Source organism: Metopolophium dirhodum, chromosome 6, assembly GCF_019925205.1.
Source record: "Metopolophium dirhodum isolate CAU chromosome 6, ASM1992520v1, whole genome shotgun sequence".
NCBI lineage: Eukaryota > Metazoa > Arthropoda > Insecta > Hemiptera > Aphididae > Metopolophium > Metopolophium dirhodum.
The window spans coordinates 4,577,488-4,590,398 of NC_083565.1; the positions used below are offsets into that span (position 1 = coordinate 4,577,488).

Sequence of the window (12,911 nt, forward strand, 5' to 3'; positions counted from 1 at the left end):
TGGTTCAACAATAGTCATCACTCATCGGTTTCGGTGATAACTCAACAAGCCACCAACTATAATCACTCGCTGTTTTGTCATCATCTGTGTCATGTCAAGTGATAACTAGCCACGGACAGGGTATTTGGAAATCGGAATTATTCCCATTCAACAAGCTAAGCTATGCCACCGCCGCTATCATGCTCCCAGATAAGCCACCGCGGTAAACCTTTTCAGACAATCTTCGTTTGCTATATAAATCGTTGTATTTTGTTTATATAATATAGTGAATATAACTGTCGTAGCTATTTAAGAGTTTATGCCGGTTTCAGTTTGAAATATTCAATTAACAATTAAACGGATAATGGCTGCAACACAATACAGAAGAGATGAAGAAATTAAATTCCATCTTAACACATTACTATAAAGAACTATAACAATATTTATTAGTGTTCACAAAATTAACAACTTTGAACGGTTTACTTACGAAAAAGTCTTAAGAAACTAAACGAAGTTTGTTAGTGTTTCAACTCCTCAATAAGGTTCTAACTTTCTCATGATTTACTACTCGAAATAATTGAGTTACATGGTCTGCGAATTTTAGCGAAACAAGTAACTGTGTAACTGAAATTAATCGTAACGTTCATTTGAAATATTTAATTTTGGAAGTTATATATTTCAAATGAATATGATATATAGAGATAATCATAGTTGGTTGAACACGCAACGTAATTAGCAGTATTTTTTCTATTCAAATTCAAAAAAATAATGAGACGAACAAGTAATAAGTAATAAAAGTTGTATATGGTTTATAAATCGTAAAATATGTTACGATATATTATTACATAATAATCATGCTTTGATAATAAGTAAAATTATTTTTAATTTTTATTTAGATCAATTATATAATAGTTACTTACATTATATTTAGTAACTTTTGAATAAATTCTTAAATTAATAATGTTTTTCTTAGGTTTATATTAATGCCACTTTATAATTATAATTGTCACTACGTATGTAAGGCTTCTGACATTTTTAGTAAGAAATTATTAATATATTTATTAATTGTTTACGTACATACATATATGGCTATATGACTTAATGACTTAACGTAATTGTATAAACACACATCACATTTATTGGAACTCCGAGTACACTTATATGTAACGATTAGGTTTTATGGCAAGATTAACTATAGTGTTTACTTATAACAGTGTAAATATACCTAATTAATTTCATAAAATAAATGCGAGATTATATTAGGAAAATTGTTTGAGCTTTTAACAATACAATTGTTGGATACAAAAAATATAGCTGGACATCAAAATTCTTGAAATGTAGCTAGGATTATCCATTATAATTAAATAGGTACAATATACCTATGGTACATATAGTTTTCCTAACATTTTTATAATCGATCGATTTTGATCCAGATAATATTACACCGATAGGTCTACGTTTTAATAATATAGACAATGATTACACAAAGTCATAAAAACATCTTATAAATGATCAGTACGTGTCCTTTAAACCGTGTTTGAAACACCAAAGATACCTCCAACACGGTGCTAGTATAAACAAAGTACATATAGGTATATTTCTTGCCGAAAAATTAGAAGGTAGTTTACAGTGCGAAGGTTTGAAAAGCCATAACGTCGCACCTTTTGGTTCGGCCAATAAAACTTATATCCTGAGGAAACTTTACGACCAACGGGGTAGTTTGCTCAAGTCAAAGGTCCCAAGAGAGGATGTCCCGAACGCAAGGAAAAAAACATCCTCGTTTGCAGTAAGCCGACTTTATATTATAATATACAAGATGCATACCTGGAAATCCTTTGTCGAGAATCGAGTATCTCGGGTTCGTGTCCAAGTCCAGTCGCATATTATCTCGAAGCCAATAGATGTTCGGCTGCGGATTACCTGTAGCGGTGCACTGCAACACAGCGTTATGGCCCACTTCAATAGATTTGTGAGTGCCAGGACCCTCGGTGATCACCGGGAAACCGGCGGGCAAATCTTTTTCTGGAAAGAGAAAAAATACAGGATAAATAAAAATAAGACAAGTTAACATTTTTTTTATCGTTATTTAGTTTCGCTATCATAGGCGAAGCGGAAACGTGCGGCAACAAGTGGCTGTGCACATACCCGTATATATTATTATGTATGTACGTATGTTTATATGTACCTATACATATATATACAAAATCAGCTAACACGGTGACGTATATGCCTACGGCGGCACGGTAAATATTCTCGCCGTATCAACCGTGCAGCCGCCGAACATGTATCTCCGAAACAAATATTTGCTTAACAATGTCGCCGCCCAACAAGACGAGGGGAAGATGAACGGAGAAGAGGGAGTTTTGTAAACTCGTCCCACAGACTGCTCGTATATATAGTGGGTGGTGGTGAGCGTGTGTGCCCGGTGAACTTGGCTCGACAGTGTCATACTTAATTATGAGGGACTCCGGCTGTTAATTACCTTGGAAGGGACATGTCAAACATGCGTGTACGTGCGTGCGTGCGGTTAGTATATAATGTACAATACAAATGTGTAGGTATACTAAAATATGTATGCTACACCGGCCCCAATAGTGCCGACAATCGGTGCACAGAAAAGTATCAAAACTTTCGTTAGGTACTAATTTCGTACCTATTTGAAAGTTCGTGTATTCCATGTATTCCATATCATACATATATACAAATACATGTATAATATATAGCTAGTTAACACGTATGGGTGTAAAGGCCGGTCGCTGCAATGTACATCGATTAACCGACTAGTTATTATACAGCATAACTCTATGATTGTTATATTAAACTGCAGAATGTATTGACGTCCGTTTAGGGATAATTATTATTCATAGATAATATGCGTAATAATTGTAAACAACATATTATACTTGACAAAAATATACATTAAAATCTTAAAATTAAAACATGAAATTGTTTGTATGTAAAATTATGTATTCAATTGGATTTTGATTTCAATCGATTAGTTAAATATTATAGTTAGATATTACAATAAATAGAAAAATAGTAATTATATTTTTATACTAAATAGCAAAACAGTACTATATTACTTCTAAATCTTTATTACCTACGAATTTTTTTTCTGAATTTTGAGTCACAAAATAATTATAACCCCCCAACTGGATAGATAGTCAAAAAGGTATGAATCTCTTTCAAACACCTTAATAACATTATTATGTTTAAAATGACAAGATTTATTCTAATATGAAATATTTAATTTATTTGTTTTGACTACAGTTCTTTGTATATTCTCTTTGCATCGATATGACGTAAATAAACATTTAATCTTACGATGCATGTCGTCATGAATAAAAATGAATACGTTATATAATATATATATATATAAATGGTGTTATGTAAATTGCAGAGCAGTAAGAAAAAGGAATATAAGTATATATGTGTGCACTGTGCATCTATTCAAAATTCAAAGAGCAAATGTTTTTATCTACAGCTCCAGCAAACTGTTGCGACTAATTTTACTTTATTTATTTTTTATTATTATTCCACTTCTACATTTATACATATATTTTTAAAGAATTACTATGAAACTTGAACTGCGGTTACTGTGTGTATATACCTTCTACTTTCTCTTGGGCTAATAAATTTAATTAAGACAACGCCAAAGCACCCTGGGGACATGTCTGTTTATCAGCTGGACCGACCCAACTTGTTAATTACGGTTTATTATATTTTCATTATTATTGTTGCTAATCCTGAAACCCATGGGAACCATTGGTAAAGATATGAACGGAAAAATAAGAAAAACTTCAACTGTCAAGAACGTTTAAATTAATTTGCCCGAACAAACAATAATATTGACATTTGTAATTAATAATTATAAGTATTTTTTTAAACTAAATATTTTCATTATTCGACCCTCTCAATTTTAATTTTAAATACAAAGTTATAAACCATTATACTTTAATATTGTTCATTTATTTTTATAACCTTTTGAGTTTATGACGAATTAAAATTTCCGTATATAACTTTTTGACTGTAAATATTATTATGTAGCAATTAAATTAAATCATAAGGTGTACACAACACGGTAAGAACGTTATAAAAACATAATAATCGTGACACAAGGCAATTTTAAAGAGTAATAAAAATATTAATTTATCAATGCGTTTCAATGATATTGATTTTTAAATTTATATATATTCATATAAATACATGAAAATGTCAATAATATATTTTATTAAACAGAAACAGCCACAAACAAATGAAGTCGAATTTTATATTAGTTAGAAATTGCTCATTAAAACATTAAATCAAGTAAAATATACTACATTGAGTAAAATAAGATAATCAAACAAATATTCTCATACATAGAATATTAATAAATTTGTTTAATTTTTTTGGAAATTTAAAATATAAAAGTAAGAAGATAATCACTATAATCACTATAAATATTAATATAATTATAATACTTCAATGTCATACAAATTGAGTACCTACTTCAAGAAATGCAGGAATGAATGACGATAAAATATAACAAACATACAGTTTTTTTTTATGGAGAAATGTCTTTCAATGAGTTCTCGACAATACATTGTTATGCACAAGTTAGAAATCAGGATATGAATTTATTATTTAATTTTATAACTGTGAAATACATCAAACGAAAAAAAAACTATTATTTATTAAACTAAAATATTAAATAGTCGACTGATACCTTTATTTAAAAAAGAAAAAACTTTCATTAGTCACCTTTCAAAAACTTTTATAATGCTTTTATTTAAAAAATAAATTTAAATCGTTATTAACAAAATCATTTATGAATAGTTTGTATTTAAGTTGGATTTTATTTTTTAATATATATTTTAATATGAACACTGAACAGTTATAAGTTACCATCATTTACGTAAATACAGATATTATAATTTATAAGTGGGCATTTTTACTTTTTTTACATATTATATTTATAGTATATACCTCTCATATTTTAATAATTGTAAATACGTCAAAGTTTGGTTTTTATAATTCTTAAATTCTTTGTATAATAATACACTTTTGCCACTTTAGTCTACTCAATTATTCCACCCTTAGGTATTTTAATAAGTTTTAATTTAAATTACAATCATAGTGCCCAAAGATGTATTGAAAATTACTATGGAACTTAAATACTTATACTCTACAGTTTATATTACTATGTAAATTAACTTAAATAACTTTATAATAATAAAATATGTTTAATATTTAGGGTGATACGTTTATTTAAAAATTATAGGTAGTATTAAGACAGACTATAGAGTATTTTATGATTTAAAAAAATTCAAAGCTCTTTTAGTTTTTCTTATTATAATATGCGTAAAGGATAACGTTACAACATCTCTCATAAGGAATAAGAAACCACATCGATTGGGCTCAGGTGGTTCATCTCAAAATCGGTCAAAGGCGACGCTGTGGGCGTACTAACAAATAATTATTTATATATAAGACCGGCTTGGCTTGTCCGCTCTTTTAATAACGATCCAGGTTGTGGCAAATATAAAAAAGTCATCTCTCTTGGCGTCTGACAGCAGATGTGCAAAGGTCTTGGGATATTGCGCTTTGTTCCCCAACGCGTACCTCTTTTATTCTCAGGCCGCATAACGTTATTAAATCCTCATGCCCCCTTGTTCTGGATAGGTAGGAGGAGAATTTTACCCACCTCGTGTTGTTATCCTATTCTTTGGTGACGATTTTATATTTTAATAAACGAGAATCCTTTGCCATATTCATGGAACATTCCCTCAGCTTATTTGGGGAAAACCGTGTGGAAATGCACAGCAAAGTGAACAAAGAGTGTTTTATATTTTTATATTTCTCGATACAGTGAACAATGATAAATTGGAACAAAACCTATTAAAAGTATCAACAATTAACTAATTGAATACATAAGATATCAATCGATAAGTTTCAAATTCTACTCTAAAAACTTAGCAACACGATACTATTTAAAACATAAACACACAACTTTGTCAGAAAATTAAGTTTAGTATAAGTAATTATAGCATATTATCTAATAAAATGGCGTATAGAAAATACCTAGAAAAATACGCGAAAACATTATAATATAATATGTGTAGTTAAAATTAACGACTGTTTATAAGCATCAGTATAAAAAATATGTTTAGTAGATTTGGTAATTATTATTTTTTTAATGAACAATGGTTGGTTACATGATAATGTAGGTATACGTTCGTTAGATGCACTAATTTGTAAAAGCATTTTCTAAGAATATACCATGCACAAGGGACATACATTTTAAAGATAAACTTATAGTCAAGACCCTTATTGAATTATACCGAAGTGCTCTATAGCAGCTCATCTGTTTGTAAACAGCCTTGAATGATGTATTTCAATAAGATCTCATCACTACCATTACTCTTAAAAAAAGTTTGTTTGCATAGAATATTATCTTTAAGTGACGTTACGGTACTAGAAATGTTTTTCGCATAATATAATATGAACAATATTCAATTAATTAAATCATGTACAAAATAATTATTAAAATGCACATACACGTTTAACTCAATTAAACTTTCCGAGGGAATCGTGTAAGTCTAACTTAATAATGGTTTTAAAGTAAACAACATTATTATACGAAAATTATGATGTAATTAATCAGTATTATTATCATTGTACAATAACAAAATGTAGAATTCTATTATTAGTTATATATACTATATAATAATATACTTATAAATAGTGTAAAGTATATTATTTCATATTATAGTATCTATGTAAAAAATGTATAACCAATATGTTTTAAAATTGAGAGTGCATCAATATTTTTAATAAAGATTAAATAAGTGACATTATAAGAAAAAAGCTTTTTAAGAAATGTCTAAAATCTAACATTAACATTGGAGTTTTCATAAACACCTGCAGAAGATGCGTTTGCCTTAATTGAATGCACAACAAGTAAAATGTATATTTAAGAATAAATTATTTTCAGTAATGATGGTAATAATTGAGTTTTTATATAAATTGTATTACATACTTAAGATAGTGCTTGGATAAATGCAACATAAAATCTATTTATATATATATTTAGTCATAACATAAAACATTTTTTTTTATGGTTTATCATACATTCTGAACAAAAATAAATAATACATATACAGCGACTAAATGGAGTAAAATAAAAATGATGTTGAATTGAAACGTATTTAATATTTAAATCTTTCTTATATAAACGCACATGTGTATATATATATTATGTACTGTGTAACACTATTCTTACAAGAAACCTTTATGATAAATAATGAATATAGTCCCCGCTGACAAGAGTCGGTCTGGAAATTTTTAAGCATTAGCTAGGTATCGTCGTAACGGTGATGGATTACGCGATGTGTGTTGTTCTTTATTTCCACCTGACGCTTCGGTTTTATTTCGGGTCGAATGGCGCAGCATTAGACGAACATTGAAACAGTCGTAAGAGGGCGGACGGACATACGCGTCTAATGCGTTTATCCAAGGCTCGTGTAATAGACTTGTCACCCCCCGGCCACGTAGTGTTCTGGGTGCTTTATTTGTCCTATCCCTTGTTATATTCGCGAGCTTGTATCTAAATGGGACTTGTCACATAGTCGGGCAGGGAAAAAACAGTAGAGATAGAAAACTCTAACCTTTTATTTTTCTCTTCCTTTTCTCATATTCACCCCCTCCTCTACACCATAACGCAAACACTACACACAACACTAACACATCCTTTGATTACTGTCTATCTGTGTTAATAACACCATAATAAGTCATTCCATGGAGACTCAGGCTAAAGATAAATTTAAGCTGTCCATGAGGATTTACCTATCATAAATAACATTTGCACATGTACAATGAGAAATGCTGAAGACGTATATTTAACAGTCTCTACATCCCATAATGAAACATATTATTCATCAGTAGGTAGGTGTATTCTTCTATCGCAATGTTTTTCGTTACCCAATTTCTAAATACCCAGTAGCCCAACCTTTGTGCCAACTATACGATTAATTGAAGTCTTTAAAATCTAAGCTTTCCCAACATATATTTTAACGAACGTTAATACGTGAAATGGATCATAAGCAAACAGTTTTAACGATGTATTATTTAACGTGTATATACGATCAACAGTTGTATGGAGTGAATTAACCAACATAAACTGATCAATTTTACTATACTTATATTATACATTAATCAAATACACTATAAAGACATTGGAATTTTAACTTGTCATAATATGTAGTTTAAAAACCAATACAATTTACAGTTGGCAATCAGGCAACGAAAAACACTCGAGGTAAACAAAGACAATACGTAAGTTCGATGAAGATAAAGGATATTCTTCAAAAAGTGAATTATTTATTGACGATAATTTATTTGGAGGGATATTACTTGTAAATACATAATTGTAAAACCGTTTTTACGTAGAGCGGTTTCATTAGAGCAATAATAATAAAAAAAAAAAACACCCTCCCGGAACAGCATATAATAAATTCACAAAATTTCCGTAAACTCGGACAGGGCCTTTTTTGTTTTAATAACGGACCAACAATATTAATAATATCTTATTTTTATGGACTCAGATCGGTATCTAGCCGGCACCGTGTGAAATATGTAGCGTAATAACAGTACCTCAGAATGTATTCGCAGCACACGATTTAATGGTTTTCGGGTAAACGTTCGACGCACGGTGAGAGGGAGGCGGAATGGCACTTAAAAAAAATATATTAATAATAATTCCGCGCGAACCTTATTTTTCCAGAGCACGTAAAAATAATACACGTATATTATACCAACCGAACTTAATAGGTTTCCCTCTATATGCGATGGCCGTCAGTGAGTGAGTGAATGTGTGTGTTTGCGTATACCCATTTATTATTATTGCTGTTTTATTATTATTATTATTATTATTATTATATATATTTTTTAGCCAATAGGGGACGAACGAAAAATAACGACGATAAGCATCGAGAATTTATTGGTCTAATAAAAAAAATATATATAATATATAATATATAATATAAATATATTTATTTTTCGGTGGTAAAATTGACACGAAAAACATTTATTTGACCGAATAAGTAGACGTATTTCTCACCTTCCCTATGTATACATCCATGTGATGGTAGACGAATATAATATTAGATAGAATTTCCTTTATGTTGTTTAGCAGGTGCCGGCGGCGAAGTCCCGTTAATGGAAAAAGCGGCTTAACTTTTTGCCTACACCCCACTACAATAATAATAAACATGCCGCATGGTGTACTTCCCCTCCCTTTGCTTCGTTTAAGCCCTTCCCCGTGGCACGGCTCGAAATCCCTCCCCCACCTATTTGCGGTGCTTAAAATGCCAGAGGCGAGGTCGAGCCGTGAATTGTAAGCATCTGTATGTGTTTTCAGGCATAGCGAAATAATTATTGAAATTTGACAAGGCAGCTTTCAAAAATCCCAAGTGACAGTAAATCTACAATATAGCCTGACATAAATTAACTCAGTTTTAATTTAAAATAAATTAATTTTAATTAAAACATTTCACCCACAAAAGGAGTCGTTAAATAATTATTATGCTACCACCACTTGTAAGTGTATTAGTGTATTATATTAAATTACAATTTACAAGTGACTGCGTATACAATATATTTCCTTTATTGACTAACTCACACCGTCATACGTCAAGACAAGTATTATTAATGTTTATGACAATAACATGCCACCATATTACCCACTATAAGAGTTTATTTTAGTATCAACTTAGACTGTCAAAAAAAATATCTATCGAACAGTTTTTGGTTTTTCAAGTGTTGAATTAAATAACATCTTATTTCAAGTAAAAATAATTTAAGAGCCTGAGAGAAGTTTTGCAGTGAGATTCAGTGAGATTTAGTTATTATACTATAATTATTAATTAGTAATTACCAAACAAATTATACAACTTTTATTGTACAATATTGTTAAGTTTAATCTTAATTATACTAATAATCCAAACTTATCATCTTTTTATATTACTATTAAAATTATTCGTCATGGTGAATAATAGCCAATTATTAAAAAACAATAATACTGATATTTAAATGTATAATACACGTAATATGCACTATATCATTTAATATAAGAACCACAATTTTTTTGAATTATGAATTTTGAAACACGTATAACTTGCGTCATGTAATAACGCAACAAAATTTAACGCACAGTATTATAATTAAACACAATTATTTTGTAATTAAAATATTTGTTAAACAACACATCTCACTTAAATTTACTATACCTATAATATGTATATGTTACCTTAATGATGCAAATTAGGTAACAACGTAAATGCCTAGCCAATATCATAAATTCCTAACATTAGTAGTCGATATCGTCAATGTCTAGGCCTTAACTGACAACATATATATAAAATTTTAAATATTTTGTTCACACATTTACAACTATGATTAGGAAATTATATAAATTTCTAAGACTGATAGACAATGTTGATAATTTTGTTAAGTGAAATATTTAAATTGGGTCAGAAATGTATTAGTGCATATAAGATAAATTGTACATTTATATTTTATATTACACAGATAAAATAAATAAATTGAATCATTTATTTTCTCAATTTGATGTACCGTGAAACTTTGAAGGTAGGTTCTATAGGTAGATACTAGATATATGTTATGCAATGTACTAGTAGCCAGGCATGCGTGTGTACAAATATTATAATTTAATTAATATAATTATTAATTTATTATTATAACAAATAAGTAATCGCGATTTATATTGTAAACCTACTATATAGATGGCATATGTATCCGATAAACAGCTATATTTTACTTAAAATGTACCTAATGTAATCCACATATTAGAGTCAGAAAGTACGTTATTGTTAAAACCGATTATAGATAAATAGACTTTACAACAAAAGGCCGTTTCTAATTATTAAAATTTACAAACACATTATTTAAACTTTTCATACATAACTAGTTACAACTTAAAATAAGTACCTACCTAAAATTTGAGTTCACCCAACAACCAGTTTACAATAAATTTTAGATTTTAGATTTTTTTTTCAATTATGTCTGAAAAAGCCGGGAGTAAACCTAGGAAATATTTCTAAATGCATCATTGCCTGAAAATTATGGACGTTAGCGTTATTTCCTAGTCAATATCGTGATTAGTTTATTGACTAATCATTATCGAAATCCCTGAATTTACGTCTTTGCCGGTAACATATATAATTTATATTAAACATGTACCTATATTATAATAAATTGATCAATAATTGATATCAACGAATATCCATTGATTATTAAATTAGTTGTCTTATGTCTTTGGAAAGAAAAAATCATAAATAATCAGTTTGATTTTATAAACGTTGAACACGCTTATAACAGTGCAAAAAATCAAGGCAATATAAATATTGACATTTTATGAACCTTACATTTGTTGAAAAATGTTGATAATTGTGATGTTCTGTGTTCGCTATTATAAGGTAAGTAAATTTGATTTGAGATTCAGTATTCTTGTTTTAATACTTGAGTTACAATACAAGCATTATACAAACATTGTAAAACTGACTAAGATAACATAAGAGAATAAAAATATGTGTCAAATATTTAAATCGGAATAAGTGCAGTGGTAAGCGTGTTAAATGTGTATATAATTATGTGACTTGATAATTTGACGTTGGTATAAAGAAAAATGTGACAAACAAAAATAATTATTTTTGGTGACTCTTATAGCGCTGATGATGCACTCAATGTAAAATGTCATTAAAGAGTGAGGAAGAGAGATTGGAACGAGAAAAAATACGTACAAATTAGAAGACATTTTCCAGACTCTTAGAAACAATGGACTGTAGCATCAGCGTCTTTTGAATATACAAAGTTTTCTTTAACTTCTGTACATCGACTGTAGTCGCGAAGTTTGAAACAAAAGGTTTTGTCGTTAATGTTTCACGGTAGCAAGGTGGTTGAATGGAGCCTGTGCATCATTTCTAAAAGATTTTAGTAACAGTTTTTGGAACAAGATTGAGGACTGTATAGGGATATAAGTAGGAGGAAATGTTGCTGTAGGCATTTGAAAGTTTTTCAGTCAATAATTTAATAACACTACGTGAACTTTAGCTTTTTAATTTATTAATTTAAAATTATTTCTACGTATGAAACTAGGTATATCAACTATATATACATAACTACATAAGTGAGTTTATTTTTGTTCAGTATCTTGTAAAAACCAGTTACTAAGCTGAATTTTAATCAAAGATAACCATAAGTACACAAAAACAATTCCACAATAATTTTCCGTATAATTTATTAGTACATAGAGTTATTGAAATAAATAAAAATTCTGTCTTTGGAAAAACAAACACGATTTGACAATTTACAACAACTGTTACATATCAAGTACTGTGTTAACAAAAATGTTTTATTCTGTTCCTAATAGACAATGCTAATAAATCTAGCTGGGAACGAGTGGCAGTTAATGTGAAAAAAATCTCCGACAGCAATTTGTTCACCCTAACATTGATTAATATTTTGGGATAGCTGCTAACGTTAACGTCGTTATCCTCTTCCCTTGGTGGTAAAAAAAAACAATTTAAAAAAAAATATATATATAGTTCATCAGTTAATGAATAACAACGCGGTCAAAATTGCTGTAACGATTAAATTCATGATTTATTAGTAAACAGAAAAAACAATATGAACATGAAAAAAAAATTAAACAGATAATATGTACAAAATATTAGGATTTATGTCTTGTCACCTGAAATCAGTTATGTAACAATATTAAAAGCAGCCCACGATGTTGATAATGGTGTAAATGATCCCAGTTTACCGGCTAGTGCTTATCAATTATTATTATTTAGTAAAAAAAATATCCGTACTAAATTATAAGCTCTATATACAACTATATATAAATTATAGAAAAATATACAAGTTACAAA

The 12,911-nt window shown here is 29.2% G+C and overlaps 1 protein-coding gene across 1 annotated transcript in view; it reads right to left on the bottom strand.

The window, feature by feature from the left end:
- The window catches only part of LOC132946171 (tyrosine-protein phosphatase Lar-like), a 156,203-nt gene that overhangs the window by 62,173 nt on the left and 81,119 nt on the right, over window positions 1-12,911 (bottom strand). Inside the window, 1 exon segment of the mRNA XM_061016031.1 lies at window positions 1,804-2,001. Within this exon segment, the coding sequence (XP_060872014.1) occupies window positions 1,804-2,001 (198 nt within the window).